The sequence below is a fragment of the Ylistrum balloti genome, unplaced genomic scaffold (assembly GCF_031769215.1).
Source record: "Ylistrum balloti isolate Yb309-2 unplaced genomic scaffold, AGI_CSIRO_Ybal_v1 Utg369938, whole genome shotgun sequence".
In the NCBI taxonomy this organism is placed as follows: Eukaryota; Metazoa; Mollusca; class Bivalvia; order Pectinida; family Pectinidae; genus Ylistrum; species Ylistrum balloti.
The window spans coordinates 1636746-1654943 of record NW_026782047.1 but is presented as its reverse complement, the minus strand read 5'-3'; the positions used below and the strand labels follow the sequence as shown (position 1 = coordinate 1654943).

The window sequence follows — 18198 nt, the reverse complement described above, 5'->3', positions numbered from 1 at the left end:
ATCTCATACATTCTACTAAATTTAGAAGGAATCGATAAAAAATGAAAAGACACTTATTGTAGCATAATGTTCTAATAAATATAAAACCCCTGCGTAACAGAAGAACAACGTTGCATATGTTGTAACTGTGGTTGACGAAGCCAGGCGTTAAAACCAGGTCAGTATAACTAGTAGCTTATATACATGATCATGTTGCGTTCATCATCTTCTATCACTGCAATTGATACATCATGCGTTCACATCGGTCAAACAAATGACCACGCTGATGGTACAGATGGCGTCCTTTAGTTAATTTCAAATCAGATCACTACGATACAGTGACCAGAAGATCTTCTAACAATAGAAACCCACGTGCTTTTGTACACAGTAATTTTGTTTGTTTACAGTAATTTGTTGTTTTTTTTTCTGTATTACAGTTGATATTTCAAAAATTCTTGTCACAGCATGTCTGTTGAACTTAATGATTATACCATCGTCGATGTTGATCAAACGGAAAAGGAATCTAATCCAGACAATAAGGGCACGGTGAGTAGTAATACCATTTAGTAGCCGAGGGCCACACTGATTCCCTCTTCCTGATATATTAAATCTCAAAAAAAAAAAAAAAAAAATTATAAAATGTTAAAGACGCCAATATACAGATGGATGTGATAGGGAAGTAGTCCTGGATGTTTACTGTCATAGTAAACAAACAACTGTGCTGAACATTCTCTTTCTACTAATAATCTGCACGGTTACCAATTTGAAGTCGTTTCACCCAGAGTTAACTGCGAAATGAAAAGCGAAGAGAAAACATACAACGGCTACCAAATTAACAGGCAACATTTCTGAAAATGTATTTGATTTTACTCTTTACTGCTTAAAAATGTGTTTAAATGAATATAACTATATTAGGATATTCAATAATGTCTGCACATTTTTCTTATGGAAGGCCTGCACCCAGAATGGAGTTACGATCATAATTAAAAAATCCCAGCCTGGAAACGCTGATGACGTCATGAAGTTTGATGAAGATCCGCTGGAAGATGGCTGCACTTTATTAGTTGATAAAATACAGAAGAAAGTCCATGAAACTATGAGATTACATTGGATCCAAATAAAACGATGTGCAACCGCCGTATCTATTTGCCTGTATTTCGCCTACTTTAGTTATTGTATGTACTTCCGGTTTGGAGACGAGGGATCCGTTCGGCTGCTAGTATGTACATTGTTTGGAGTTTTACTCGCGTTGGCTATGGCGATAGTAGGAATGACGAAGACACAGTGGATTAGAGTATGGGAGGGGAACATACAGCCATTTGTCGACTCTAAGACAGGCAAACGTACTGTTACCATCACATCTCTGTAAGTAATGCATGAACTAATGACTGAATTGATGTATTTTAAATTTTAGCAAGTGTTAAATTTCGCGAAAGGTAAGTGACCGTCTTTGTCTCTAATACATTATGTCGCTGAAACCATACTAAAAAAGATAGTTTGTAAGCACAACAATAGTAAAAATATTTTTCGAAAGATTTGAATTCGCGAATGAAGGCGAAATGTAATACTCCGCGAAAATTGGTGATTACAAGATATTGAACTTAAGGCTACTAAATAGTGCAACGCGATAATTTTCTAAACAAATACCCCTACATGAATATCAAGGTTAAATGTTTATAAAGAGGATAATTAGCATCTTAACATACAATGTCAAGTCATGACGATGGTCTGAACAGATACAAATTATATTAGTTGGTAACTTCTTTTTATCGAAAAGCATTATTTGCACAGAAAGTAACACACAATATTACCACAAACGCCTTATCATATGGGTGTAGCTGGTATAGCGTTTTCTTGTTGATACATATGGTCCTTGGTTTCGCACGTTGTTGTAATTTGCGCTATGTCATGATAACTTGTCACCCTGTATTTTCCAGATTGCTGAAAGTAATCGTGTTTTTCGTCATCGTTGTTTACATTATCGTTGACGTAGTCGTCGATCATCCTGAAAATCTCATCGCTGTTTCCGGGCAGGCCATCTATGTCATCATCTTCTATATATTCTCTATAAGTCCAGGCAAGGTGAGAAATATCCAAATAATTCAACTTGGAGTACTCTGCATAATGTCGTTTTGTAAATGAAGTTTACAGGGATAACTTTGAACGAATGCGCGATGTCCGTAATATGCAAGATGATACCGACAACTGCTAATATTTCTTAAATCATCAAATATATCGATATATAGATAGGTATCAGCACAAATCCTCATCACATAGAAACGTCGCCTCTGAAGACAGCACACAAATATATGTAATTGAATACCAAATCCGAACCAAAAAACAGGGAGAGTACCCGGTGGAGTGACCTTTCACCCCAGCAAAATCCATCATTGTCAATGAACCTCCCAAAAAATACAAAGACCAAAACGCCACTTAATCTCAGGATCAACAATTACCGAAGTTCCATCAAACAGAAACGGCCGGACTTGTATGTAGCAAGACATTTTCAATATGCCAAGCCACACATGGCATGACACGTAGGCTGTATCCATTGACCACTGCAGATGTTGGGGGTGACCAGCAACGCCTCAGTCAGGAACGACATTTGATAAACCAACTCCAAACCTGCAACCACAATGCATGAATGAGAGATGATCTTGCTTTTTCAAACGCGTCCGGTAATACATACCGGACAATCGGTAGTCATTTAGTTCTTATTTAAAATTGGCGCCGGTTATTGAATCTAGTCCGGAAGGAGAAAAACTAGTCTTATGGGGCAAGTATTTTATGGGCGAGTCTGTGGCCTATTCGATCGTATTCAAAAATAATATTTTCAATGTTTTGTGCATTATTGGTGATTTGTATCAAAACACTTTTAATTGTAACTATATAGTCATAATGTTTTTAGAATGAATTCTCTCAATTGTTAAATGAAACAATAACTTTTTCATAGTGGGTACCTGTAAATTCCTTTCCTCTGTGCTCAATCGCTGATATCTTAGATATTTTGAATCATCATCTTTCAAACCACAAATTAAGATGGTATTTTGTCCCTTACAAAGGGCCGTCGGCGTCATCGGTCGAAGAGATTATCGAGACATTTTATTTCACCGCTCTCGATTTTCGTTTATAGCTTTGTATTTGTTTTATGTTCTATGTATGTGATGTAATTAATGTAATGCTTGTGTCTTGATAAAGGGACAGATTGCCTCGAAAATTTGACAATTCACCTGTCCGTACTGTCGTTATATACACCAATGTATGAAGCGTTTTTATCACAACGAAAGGTAAAAAGGTGTATCACATAATTCATTTGACTGAAATATTTCATCAGTTATTTTTATAATACTTGCATCCACCTTCAGAAAGAGAATTAAGTCTTTTTTTAAATACATACAAAAGAAAGTTAGCTTTTTATATGAAAACAGGTGAAGTGGCACACCGTATTCTGGGGATTCGCCCTACAATACATCCTCGCACTCATCTTCCTACGTCAGGAATGGGGATTCCATACCTTATGGTACTTAGGGGACCGCGTGAGGGAGTTCCTTAAACACTCAGACGCAGGCGCAATCTTCATGTTCTCCGAGCCGTTAGTCAACAGGCATACTGTCGCCTTCACGGTATTTAATTATCTTTTCATTGATCTATAACCAAAGTCAAACATGGTTTATTACTTTAAACGTTTTTGAATATCAAAATGAATCGGTGAACCTGTTCAGCACAATTATGGTATGACTAGCAAGGACCGCAGCATTAATGCTTTTGTGTTTATAACTATAAATAACTGAGGGTAATACCATGTAAAATCAAGAAAAAATTATTGACGAAAATTCCAGAACGAACAAAAACGAAAGAAATGATAAACGATGTTTTAAAATCTAACTTGATTTGTTAAATTTGTTACTGTTAACTGGCGAAGGAAATAAGCATAATGTTAGTATTGGTGATGCACTGTACAATATTAAAGTCAGCGGAGTAGTACCTTAATCTAATACGTTGTAGTCTAGTTGCACTAACGGTCTATGCAATTAGGTACTACAATATGTACTTACATATGGCACCAAGCAAATTCTGTGGTTATATTACATCCATTTCAAATTCTGTCTCGATTCTAAAGCTATGTACGATATTACATGATTGAACCACTTCTTGTGGTTCCATATGTAGATACTCTCCATTCTGGTGCAACGGCGGCTGGCAAGGTCATTACAAATTGTTATCATCTCAATGGCATTTAGTGTAATCTGAACTAAATGGTCTTTCATTAATTTTGAAGGCCTTTCTGCTTTCTTCTGTACATAATTCAATATTGTAATATACGACCGCGATATAATTTACTTATATTTTAGAGAAAAACGTGTACTTTTCCAAAAATTTCCAAATTTCCCAAATGGATTTTGTCTAAAATAAGGAAAGCAAATACGCGCCAATGAGAAGTTGCTTTATATATAATCTCTTAAGAATAAGCAATATTCTCTTAAGCAATACCTGATCATATTCAAGCGTTTGCGCTAAGATGTCTTTTTATCCTTTCACTGCAGGTGTTTCCCGTAATCATCTTCTTCTGCACAGTCATTTACATCCTCTACTACCTGGAAGTCATGCAGTTTATCGTACGGGTACTTAGTCAGGCCATTGTTTTCAGTATGGGAACAACTCCAGCGGAATCTTTCAACGCCGCAGCAAACATATTCGTCGGCATGGTGATGATATAAAAATCACTGATTTTTTTCCTAGGTTACAACTTTAGGGTCTAACGCAGAGGAGAAATGATATCAGGATACAAAGCCGTATAACAAACTAAATAACAAAAGACTTGTATTTATAACGATATTTCTTATATTGGTTGATCGAATGGCGCAATGGTAACTCACTCACCTTTTACCTAAGACGTAAGTAGGTACACGTGAGGGTACACATGCCCGACCACGTGGGTTTTCCCTGGGTACTCTAGTCTCCTCACACGGTAAGGCTGTGCACACTTCAATCTAGGTCAATTAGAGTGATTAATATTTAAAATGGTGACTTTTTTTCGCAATTGTTGTAAACATATAATCATGTATATATCCATGTATCTATATTCTAATGTTTGAAAGTGCATCTAGGTTGCACATAATCCAATTTCTCAAAGACTTCATAACTTACATTTTGTCATGAATTATCATTCTGTAAAATGATGTCTTGGCGCATACTGACAGTTTATTCATGTTTGTGTCGTCGTGTGTGTAAGAGCGTCCTTTATTATTGAAGATAGAAGCAATTCTGATGATCGGTCCATCCATCAGCGATATGACTTGTTCAGAGCTGCATGCCGTGATGACAGCAGGGTTCGCCACTATTGCTGGAACTGTAATGGGAGTTTATATCAGTTTCGGTGTATGTATCACTGTGGAACAGACAATTTTTCTATCATCTATGTTTCTTTTATACCGTTGAATTAAAACGCGTATTCAAATTATTACAACCTATGAAATCAAATATGAATGATAATAAGTCATTATTGTCTTCAATAAAAAAAAACAAGTAATAGAGATAACCTGTACTATTCGACTTACTTAGTATTATCCAACAGATTCCAGCTAACCATCTGATAGCCGCATCTATTATGTCGGCTCCAGCCGCCCTTGCCGTCTCCAAACTTACCTATCCCGAGGTAGAGGTGCACAAATCCAGCAGTAGGGACCTTATCAAGATGGAGAAATCGTGAGTATTAGCAGTTAGCGATAGTTCTTAGAACATACCATGCCGTGATGTATGCCACCAGCATTTTCACATAAAGGAATACATTTAACAATGACGGCATGTCAGTTATTGGTATGATATTAAGTGACATATGAACACTATTGCAACATATCATTGAAGAACATATAGTTTTGTGGTTTTTGCAACATTGATTTCACAAGAGCAAACGCAAACATGTGAGATTAGAATAACTGGTGGTCATAGAAAAATGTTAAGAATACGTTAACCTCTGGATTCTTTATTATTTTAACGAAGAATCGGAAAATTAATTATGACTTTCACCCGAAGACAAAATTTCCCCTCTCTTGGCGTATTTGTTTTGTTTTTATACAAGGAATCATCAAGGAAACAATTAAAACAGGTAAGACCTTTTTGTAAATGTGAAAATACAGAACAGCCGTTTTCGATAACGCTGTGTGATTAATCTAGTTTTCCTTTTAAAAGTCCTAACATGCGCAACAATTACTTAAAAGCCGAAATTATTTAATCTATCAATATCGATTTAGTTACAATTAACCTATATGAATCAAGCCGAAATCGTCCGTTAGGATTTATGTAAAAGCTATTGATATTCACTTTATGTAAACATGTCTTCATTCATGATCTTTGCCGAAACGAAGTCGGAAAATCTTCCAGACATTTCCGAGAAAGGTCGGTATATACTATACGCCCTATTCACACTTCACACAGAACCCTCAAATGACTATGCACCAGCATTCTACTAATGAAATGACGTTACGAAAAGCGCACAGTGTGCAGATTGGTCACGATTTTTTTTTTCGTGGCGGCCTTCTGAACTCCGTATAACTTCAGTTTGTATTTTAAGTGGCACCAACTTTTATCAATCTTTATTTGTTCTGATGTTCCAACAAAGACTTTCCAAATAGATACTGCTCAGCTTAAACATTTTTAATATTATCTTTTCATAATTATCAAGTAGAATTTTCCTAGAAATTTTCCGAATATTCAAAATGATGCTGATAAATTTGGGCTTTAACTATTTAAATGTTTTTATGATAAGATAACTTCCTTGAAATAACCTTCTTTGTACAATAGAAATAAAACATGTGTTCGGAGCTTGTTTAAATCATATCATTGTTTACTGACTCAACAAATTAGCTTAAGATGCTGAGTTGTTCATACACTTAAACTACACGCCCTGGTATACAATTTCACTGCCGCAAATCGAAATGAACAAAACTAAAGATCAAATTTAATATTCCAACAATTTAGGATGTGTCATATACAGAAATAAAATGTCCTTTTCTCAGATACAACTCCGGGAATAACATTAAAAAAGACACCGCTAAAATCAATAAATACCACCACCCCCACTACCACCACCACCACCGAAAAATACCCAGAATACAATGGTGAAAATCAATCAAGTTATCGGAGGCTTTTTGCTTAACAGCGAAAATTTGAAACCCTATCACCCCTTATATTAGTTAACATTAAGTATATGGAAATGAGACAATGTTTCGTCGAACTTTTAAATGCATGTGAATTCCTTGAATAAATAATAGGAATTTTGTTTTCAATAAAATTTATTTTACATTACACGATCGCGCTTTTAAAAAATACACTAATCTGTAAATAACATTTAACAGGAAAGAGAGAAACATCATTGAGGCAGCAACAGCTGGTGCCACAGCGTCCATCAAGCTGGTCTCGGCCATCGCCGTTAATATCATTGCCTTTCTATCCTTACTCAGTTTCATCAACGCAACTTTCATTTGGTGTGGAGAAAGAGCAGGAATGGAGGACTTTTCTCTCGAGGTGAGTATATTGGGAAAATGAATACATAACATTAAATCGGAGATTTCTTTAAAAAATGACTTACTAACGGTTTGAAATGATGCGCTGGAAGAGTGTTAATTTCTAACTAATTCTACCTGTGCTAAAGATTACATCTTAAGGAGGTATGGATATTATGTTTGACCGGAAGTAGGGCATGGTGAAACATAGAGGAATTTTCAACGTAATTTCATAAACCTTTGCGTTGGATATACTTTGTTACCAATTGTTGTACTTTAATGACAAACACGACGCTGTAAGGAGTTGTTTTCCTATGGATTACACTTTGTAACGTCGCCATTTGGTTTTTTAGCGTCAACAATTTCACCATTTTTCCGTTCCAGTTTTATTCTCTTGAGTATAATTCTGGAAGTTTTAGGCAGAATTCGGAAACATTTTGCATGAATTATCGCTACAAATCACTGATTTGAAATACGTAAATGCTGACATTATTTATAACTTTTCTTGAATTTTAGGACTCAAATATGAATATTTCTAGACTTTTGAAACAATGACATAAGCACCAGTAATAAGCACAGCGACCCCTTTCTATAAGGAAACCTCTTTTCAAACATTTTTCTGTATTGAAAACAAGTTGAGTCTGAAAGCGTTATCAAATAAAAGATTTAAGCAATTTTTCAAAATGATAAATTTTGCAGTTGCTATGGATATTACAGTTGTGGGATCGCACAACGTTACACGATAAGCGATGTGCGCACGATGCCTGCACGGTGTGCACACAAAGTATGCACGTTGTGCAAAGTATGCACGATGTGCGCACTATTATGAAAATTGGACAAACTAAGCTATCCCACATTTGTGCGTATGTTGTGCGATAGAATCGCTTAATGTACGATCCTATCGTAGTGGACATCAATTTAGAAATGACTTGTAAATATGTGCGGACAGATCTTATTTATTGTCTAAATATATATGAATACAACTAAGTATATTTCCTGATTAAGCCATTAAAATATGATGGACACTTGTAGGCATATCAGATACACAACGAATAGTTTGATACACAAGAGCCACACGTGACCATCCTTTGTGTATGGATATACTGTATTTACACAGTATATATGTAAACATTAAATGGAAGTCTCTTTATGTCACAGCAATGAATCATTTAAAATCTCAAACCGTCATAGAGGAATTTCTTCTGTATAACTCTCAGTTTAACTTCATTTTTTAAACAGAAAATATATGCACAGGTAAATATCAAGTTTCGTGATTGTTACACGACCCAGCCTGTGCGGCGCCGGACCTGTCACGTATATACCCGTATACAGATAAACTTCTATTACCCCTGGCACCACTACTCGCCGCTTGCTGAGGTGTGATAATATATACGGAATTCATTAATAACTTCACAAATTGAAATGTAGTATTTTAAGATTAAATTTTGCTGAATTCTATTGCATTTTAATCCAAGAAAAAATAAACAAAAATAAGCGAAAATTCATATATATCCTTTCATACATAACATAAATGATTGCAGCGGCATTTTTTGTTTGCTTTTAACTTACCTACGGCCATCTAACATTTCAAAAATAATCACCATCATAAATTTATTTTTCGCAATTTTCAACCTGTCAATGATGTTCAAAAATCAATTTTTGACCACATGTAGGACATGATTCATTTTAAAACAAATTCCAATGCTGACGTTTTTACCTACTTTGTCTGTAAATAACAAGTGACATAATAATCATGTGCATCGATATACCTAAAATATTTGGTAATTAAGGAAATGCTTACTCTATCTTTTTCGACAACGAAACCAACATGTTAACAAGTCTACACTTCCGCTTTGTAAGTTGTGCTTGAATGTCAATGCCAATAAAAAGACGAATATGATGGATTGTAACCGCTGTGCTGGACATTTTTGTACCAGATGTCTCAATATGGATGATCGTAAATACGAAATTTTATCAAAATCGGATGCTATGTGGTTTTGCGGGCCCTGTAGAGAAGTTGTAGTAAAGAACATAATTACCGATAGAAAAATCGAGGAACGCTGCAAAGAAATAATGGAGAACTACGAAAATAGGAAATCGGAACTAGAAAGATTACTAAACGAAAAATGTGATACAGAACAACTGAATAACGTGGTGAAAAGGGAGATAAGAACGAACATGGATGAAGTAATTTCAGAAATGAACGAGAGAAGATCCAGAGAAAAAAAATCTAATAATATTCGGCATTCCGGAAAAGCAAAATGAGAACGGAAAGGAAAGAATGAAGGCAGACAAAATAGTACTACAGGAAGTGTTTGATTCTTGCGGTTGCAGAGGAATTTCGGTAGGCAATTTGTTTAAGAAAGTCGTCAGGGTCGGAAAAGTACCGCCACCGGAAGAAAATCAATCGGATCAGGAAACAAGAAGACCTATTCTAGTCAAACTGAAACCGTAGGTAAAGAAGAAAGTTATATTCAAGAACATAAAAGGATTGAATAATCAGCAACAATTTTCAAAAGTCCAAATTCGGAACGATTTAACAAAATACGAAAGAGAGATGGAAAAGGAATTGAGGGCGGAAGCCAACAGAAGACAGATTGATGAAACGGAAAACTTTGTACATCGGGTTCGCGGGCCGCCATGGGCTAGACATATCGTCCGTCTTCCTGGAACCATATAGACAGCAAAATTGTGTTACTGTTTAATACGGATATATTTTACAATCTTTTCCATTTTCCTATAATTAGTATGATAGTACCCACAGACTAGATAGATCATTCTTCAAAGCAAATATTAGATATGGATATAGAGGCATAACATTTTGCCTGCATCCATGAATCACTTATCTTATCTTATCTTAAGCTTTCCATCAAGCTTTATTGGGAACCGTGATGATTTCAATTGACTTATAGTGATTTTTTTTAATTTCTAGATAGCAACATTCCTGTGTCCCCAATCTACAGTGTTTATATGTTTCAGTTTATTCGTTATTCAAGACACTATTCTCATTATTACGATTTTCGTGTAAGAAGTCGTCAACTGAAGGACAAACTCGTAACACAGGATTTCAATAGATGTAGACTGATGTAAATTATCGCACAGTTGTGATCTCATTGCGAAATGCTCTATTTCTATGTGCGACATAAAGCTAGACATATTTGATACTCATTGGTTTGTCTGTTGGTAATGTAGTCCTATACCTTGTTCTCATTCGAGAGCATGACATATCTTATTTTGTTTCACGCAGTTAACATATCGGGTGTCGTCGCTGAAGCAGAAGACGTATCATGAACACATATCATACCTCACAAATATTTTATTCCAAACTTCGAGGATCACTCCCTTTGCTTTAAATTTGTTTCTTCATTTAAAAAAGGTCATTTGAGTGAAAATTGAAATTTACAAAACACAGCACCATTTTTGTAATATCAAAAATATATTTGAATATTTCTCTGTGACAGAAAGAGTTTCATCATTGAGTAAAGAAGTTTGCTTAACTTTTTGGAAAACATGACCGAAATAGATGATAAGGTTTGCTTAGTGTGGCGTAGATAATTTCAACCTTCATTATTGACAAAAACTTCTCTCATCTAATGATACGTTTAAGTGATGGAAATCAATCATCGCTGTTTAAGTAAAAAAAGTGATAAACAAAAAGCATATTTGGTGGGAAAATAAAAGATGGTTATAACGGGTAGTCTGTTTTAATTAGTTTTCTCAATTTGGAGGGGTTAAAAAGAGTTGTACAAAAACTACAATTCCCTAGAATTCAGAACAGAAGAGTCAAATAAATTCAACCACACCGAAGAGCTGCTTCCTCTATATATTTTCCCTTTATGAAAATGGTTCCATTTGTACCTAATGTAAAATACATATATTTTTAAATAATGTTTTGGAATAAGGGTATGGTTTTGTTTATGGAATTGTATTGCATATAAATTTTAAAGAGGAATACCTACCTTATATCTACTTAAGTATTATGTTTGAAAATAACTTTCTTTTTCTCCTTGCATCATTGTAAATGACATTTGTCTTTTTCTTCTTGTTAAGTGTCACCTTTTGTGTTGAAATTGTATGTTTAAAGAACGAAAACTGATGAATGGACTGTGCTGCAAAACAACTCATCTCCAGCTTACTTGATAAGAAAGAAACTGTCCTTGATAAATACCAATCTATGTATACCAATCTAACTTGGATCTTAGACTGTCGCATACTAATTTCCTGTGTTGTAGTTCATTTGTTCCTACCTGTTCTTCCCGATCGCCTTCTTTATGGGAACAGATGTTTCCGACTGCCGTAAAGTGGCAGAGCTGATCGGCATCAAGACTTTTACTAACGAGTTTATCGCCTACCAGAAACTAGCCGGTATTATTAGTAATGGTAACTCTCTGGCTAACTATACCGCCTTCTACAACGACACGGCGCATTGGTACTGGGACAACGGCAACGTCATTCTCAACAGCACCGGCCAGGAGTTGGTGGGAGGGATAATCTCGGTAGGTATTATTAATCTGGGAACAGGGGTCATCTCGGTAGGGTCTGAAGTATCATACATTTCGGGAAAGTTGTCACCTTGACAGGTATTATATATCTTGGGACAGGATCATCTTGATAGATATTATATATCAGGGGAAAGGGGTCATCTAGGTACATTATGGGTATATATATCTGGGAACGGATAGGGATTAGCTTAGTCTGTATTTTAAATATTGGAACAGGTGTCAACTCGAAAGGAACCGTATATCTTGGAGCAAGGCTCATCTTTGTTGGTACTATACTTTATCGGCACAGTGTATCTTCAATCTGTAGGTATTATTTTACCCGGGAAATGGGTCATCTCAATCGGCATTATATGTTTAGCGACATTTACGTACTTTATGCAGGTAGATGTGAAGGCGATTCGTGCATGTGTAGAAGAAACCAGTAGAAGTGTTATGATGACATTTTGATTTTCAAATTATATTCACGAAATGTATGACAATTAATCAACATTTAAGTCAAATGCGCATCTGCATTATTTTCTATTAAACTGAAAAAAATCAGAATGATTAGTTAGTGACGAGGCTGCTCCTGGCTCATCTATGATATTACATACATATACCTATGTATGACCCTGCGTCTAGCTTGCTAAAACCAGCTTTCCACGCACGTCTTGGTGGATCGTATATCTATGGAGTAGGACTTTCACTCCATGACCTTTCTTATGTTACACATCACTATGTCATTGTACTATAGAGAAGTGCGTGTAAATTTTGAATTCAGTGATTGTTTATGTGAAGGATATATATATATAAGGATATAACTAGAAGCGTTCATATTTCGGAACATCTTTTCAGAGTGATAAAGTTCGTTGAATAGAGGTTTTTATTCATCTGACGAAGATGTAATAATTGAAACGTCACACATGTCTTTTCATGGCTGTGTAAAGATTTTCTATTCTAATGAAGGATTCTGTATCTTCACTCCGATGATTTTATTCTGCAGGACAAATCAGAGGTTATCGCCACCTACGCCTTATGTAGCTTTGCCAGCTTTGGTTCCATCGGTTTTCTTCTAGGATCTTTGGGGGCGCTGGCGCCAACACGAAAAAGAGACCTCGCCCGGATGGTAGTCCGTGCCATGGTTTCCGGTGCAGTGGTTTGTTTCCTCAACGCTTGTGTCGCCGGTAAGTTAAAGGATACATACCTCACAAATATGTAATTATTATCATCATTATTGTTACTGTTAAAAAGACGTTTGACTTGTATCATACTTTACTATAAACATTCAATTGATACATTTTTTAATTCACTTATATCAGTAAAATACCAAATAATGATTGCGCCATCTGTAAGTGACCCCCTCACTGTCCATCATATTTTTCATTTTGGTGCGTTACTGCATTATGACTTAACCTATCACAAAATTATTTGTTTCTGCAACAAATCACTGGAACGACCCCACTTTATGTTAGGTACAATATCCTGATGCCCTGTAGTTCTAACCTTAAGCTTAAAACATCTATAAATTCAACAACGGCTGACCACGATCAATTAACCGACATCCTTTTATACTATATAACATTAAAAGCCTGTATGATAAACGTGATAATTTCAATTTCTCGTTTGTGATCCCTACATCGACAACCTAAGGTGTTTACCAACAACATGTCGCAGTCTAACCGATATCCCAGGGCATTATCACAATTTTCGTACAAGAAGCTCTCCAACCGATTGTTGAAAATTGTTGGGGACGATTTAAGGTCGTCATGGTGATCTCACTAAGTAATATGCTCTTTCTTTGTTTGATATCATGCTGGTCATGTTTGATGCTAGTAAGTTTGCTTGTTTGTTCCGTTGTTGAATATATTGTTCTCCTTTGTGACATTACTCTCTTGGATTGACCATTATTAACTTTAATAGGTTTTACATGGCAGGTGTCGTCGATGAAGCAGAAGACGCTTACTCTTCCCGAACACCTGGTATATTTCTCCTTGTTCTCTTTCAGGAGTCTCCGTGTAAATCTTTGTTTTTTTTTCTTAGTTTGTTTTAGTGTTATTGAATATAAGTTTGGTCATGGTTATGTTGGTATTTACGTGGTTGTATTCATAATTAGCATGATTATGATGTACATTCTGAACTGCGATTCTACTTTTGAAATTACGCTATCAAATCAGTACCCCTTCAAATAACAAATGTACTACAACGATATGGAATGTAACGAGGTAGGGTTATCTTTGCGTGGCTGTAGAAATATATTTAGTATAGAATGCTTTCTTTATATCACTTCTATGTGTGAAAAAGTGTGGTGGCGTGAAGGCGTTGGAGTTACTTCCGCTGTGAACATGTTGGCTTTCAAATCGAGTCTTTGTTTTCGTATCTGAATAACCTTTATTTGGTGCACTCAGTATTTGCTCTCTCTGTCAAAGATCTTAGCTTGCCCCACCTATTAGATAATTAAAAAAACTAGACATGGCTCGTCATGCCACTCTAGTATATATATATATATTTTTTTTGCGATGTTTATTTCTCTCAGACCTAGTAAAGTTTTGTTGTTATCAATATAATTCGCTTTTTTTATGTTCCTTTAAGCGTGTTTCGAACTTTCAACCTATTTGCCTATGTATACTGAAAGTTTTTGCATCGAATCACATTTTTCTTTAGGAATTTTTACTATCCAATCAGAACCATTGTAACTAACAACATTGCCAGTTTGTAAAAATCTGATCTCATATTTATTTGTTTCCAATATTGTGAAATAATCTAATAAGAAGGAAGAAATCTCCTGTTATCATTACTATGTAATTAGATATGCTAGAACGATACCTTGAATGTTCTGAGAGGGCCTCTCGACAAAAAAGACTGCGAATATGAGTGTATTTAATTTCAAACTACTAATGGGATTTATAATTATATATACACTGCATGGTACCTGTTAAATTGTATTTCTTTTAAAGTTATCTTTAAACATTTGTCTGACCCCTGATATGCATTGAGATATATACCTTGTACAAATTGGTGTCTGACCTACATCAAGTCGTTGGATGTCTGGGATTTCATCAGGTACTTAACACACCTTGGTACGGCCTTTAGCAGCCATCTACGCCCTGCCTTGCCTAGTGGTCAATCGTTAGAAGCATGATGAAAAATAGACATCTATGTTATTACTGTATTATCAGCATAGAAAATGTCCATTTCATAATGTAATTAATGTTGACGTACATTTCAAGATAAGATAATTAGTCAGATGTGTTACACAACCACTCAAGTGTAACTCTATACACAAGTCTGAAAACCTGGGCTTCTTATTTTTAGATGTCATGGCTAAATATATGTGTTTAATATTTATCAAGGAAAGTGACGTTATCTCCAAATGACATAGATCACATCTGTATATGTAAATAACACTTATCCAGAGTACGCCCTTGACAGCTGAAATAAGCTTTTCAGTACCTATAGTACACACTGTATTGTGTATGTGGTAATCTGGATGTTTCCAGTGATTTTCTTGGCAAAGTCGTGTCCTCTTCACATCTATTTCAGGACTCCTCTATAAAGATTACTGAACGACGACAGCACAACGGACCTAGAATGCATGTTCCCAAAGACAAGAATAGAAAACGTAGAACAATCCCAGGGAAATGCTAATTATATGTATATTAAAACTATCTATATAAATAATCGTTGAAAAATATAAAGTTAAATAAAAACAACTGATATGTAGAGAAAGAGAGCGTTTAGCGATTGCCTGCCTAACCTCAATTGAATATCCGAGATGTGTAGCGTGCGACCTTGGGCAAGATGGCATGCGTGGAGCCAACCATATGGTGTTCAGTTTCGACAAGCATTTCACGGAGACACCGCCTCGATATGATCCAGTTTGTTCAAGGGGGAGAAATCTTGCTAATAATCAGAACACACCTAGTTACGCCATTGATTGATAATTTGATTTATCTATGTAAACTTGTATTTAAAGAATGATTTTACATAGCCTGGATAGCGGTGTATACAAATCTACCAAATCAATCTGACTTTCAAAATTAAACTCACAACTTCATGGTGCGAGATGTTAAAGGATTTTCTGGAAAAAAAGAAGAAAATTAAACATATTCTGTTCTTTAACATACTAAATGTTAAGAGAAATAACTTAACCATCCAATCTGTATGCTTTCTGTGTATATGATAATAAATAGTGAGCTTGAAAGTAATATAAACTTCATAATCATTCGTTCTAAATTTTAACTAAATAACAAATCAACAACGATGGCTGGATCCGAACAAAAGTAAATTCGTCTATAAAAAACTTGAAATTGTAAGGTCAAAGTTCACACTCCATAAAATTATGAACTTAGTGTGTGGGAATCGTACACAGCATTACATATCACTTAGGCATTCATAGTTGAAAATTGATATTTTGGAGAACTGTAAACTGTATATACCTATTCAGACCGCTTTGAGTGTCCACTGCTCGGAATGGTATCGACCGCATGTCATAACACGACTTTCAATTTAGGACCAAAGAAGTCATTGCAGCACAGATCTGTTTACTGGACGAGATAATTAAGATATCGAGACACTGCTTTGGGCGTTGGCCTTTTATTCACACACGGATAGCGCAATCGATTGCAATTCCAAGGTCAACAGGTCTTTATAGGTCACTGGTGACCAGTCGACCAGCTAGTGTTTTATCACTGCGGAGGTAGCCTGACCCTATTGCTAGAATCTGTTATAAATAGAAATACACCTACAGTATGATTGCCTTTTACATAAATAAAAAACATACGGTATCAAAGGGAGATTACTCCAACGATTTCAGTACTTAATGATAAGAAATAATTAGTCTTAACAGAAAGATAGATATCAACATAAAATTCTGGTACCGCACATCTTGGGACCCTGTCCAATTTAATTGTATAATGATATGATTGATTGTGTATTCTTGTTGTTTAGCTAAGCACGTCCTTGTGTGCAGTAATTGATGACAATCCACATCAATAAGCTCAACATCTACAATGCTAGTGACTCTTTCTATATGATATTGCGCATTGGGCTAAGAGTTTGATAAAAAACAAACGGAATCAACTTTCGTTTTATGGATACTAATAATCGCGTGATTGTGTAATTGACGTTGCTCTTAAATCATCAGATTTGTTTCAGTTTTAGGCTTGTGCTCCACCTTATTTAGATCTCCTCTGTTGCCTCCTCCTAAACTTCCAACATGTATACCCCTGACATCACTAACGAGTCTTAGAGGGACAAACAGCTGTATGATGCAGTTTAGTTTATTTGTTTAAAAGGTATCATTCATTTTGTGACATTACTTGAATATTTTAATATTGTATGGGAAACTCCTAACTAAACATGAACTAGTCCAGTTAGAATCTGCAAGAATAATAATTGGATTGCAAAAATGTATAATTCAGAAACGTAATCAAAAATGTTTTAAAACGAATTTTAAATAAAGGAAAAAACAACACAAGGTATTATATAGTAATTATGTAGACATATATCATGTTTTTTTCTTACATCAGATACTTTTCATTACAGTAGTAGTACCCCCAAGTGTATATCGTATGTGCTTCAGAGTAAGTTGACATTGTATTTCGTCTGATTGGAGATCGAATCTCACTGATTCCTCTAGGAGATTTACGACGAAGTCTAAGATTTGCTTAAACTCTAGGATAGAAAAACAGCTTCTTTTAAATCCCCCCCCCATTCATAACAAATATTATAACGATAATGATAAGGAGTTAAAGTATATCTTAAACTTTAGATATACTTTAAAGTATTTCTAGTGCTGGTACCAGGTCATCATGACCTCCATAAACAATCACCTCATAAAGTCGAATATCAAACTCATGTGACTTTGGACTTGACATAGCCTCACATTTCTTTGACGGATTTAACTTTACAGATATCCGTGTCACATTTTACCTATATAGCACACATACAATTTACAAAGATCTATGGGTAGGTGTTGTCCTTAGTGCTTGTAAACATTCTGATAAAACAAAGCAATTATTGTTTTCCCCACTGTTCTGTTGTTATTACTTCACGCAGATTAAAATTCACTTAAAGCAACACACACACACACACACACACACCCTCCCTCACACACACACACACACACACACACACACACACACACACACACACACACACACACACACACACACACACACACACACACACACACACACACACACACACACACATTATATATATATATAAATTTGTGT

The 18198-nt window shown here is 35.5% G+C and overlaps 1 protein-coding gene across 1 annotated transcript; it reads left to right on the top strand.

Moving 5' to 3' along the window:
• The first annotated feature begins 444 nt into the window (after positions 1-444).
• On the top strand, positions 445-15525 carry LOC132547227 (solute carrier family 28 member 3-like). Its single transcript, XM_060210992.1, has 11 exons — positions 445-525; positions 932-1344; positions 1917-2061; positions 3408-3602; positions 4524-4685; positions 5233-5358; positions 5555-5685; positions 7335-7503; positions 11714-11977; positions 12966-13146; positions 15503-15525. Exons 1-11 carry the CDS (start codon positions 445-447, stop codon positions 15523-15525), a joined length of 1890 nt encoding a protein of 629 aa, XP_060066975.1.
• The last annotated feature ends 2673 nt before the right edge of the window (positions 15526-18198 follow it).

Coding starts and splice junctions, on each gene's coding strand:
- LOC132547227 (XM_060210992.1), top strand. CDS start 445: ATGTCTGTTGAACTTAATGATTATACCATCGTCGATGTTGATCAAACG. Junction 5,359..5,554: donor GAGTTTATATCAGTTTCGGT/GTATGTATCACT, acceptor ATTATCCAACAG/ATTCCAGCTAACCATCTGAT. Junction 11,978..12,965: donor TGGTGGGAGGGATAATCTCG/GTAGGTATTATT, acceptor TTTATTCTGCAG/GACAAATCAGAGGTTATCGC.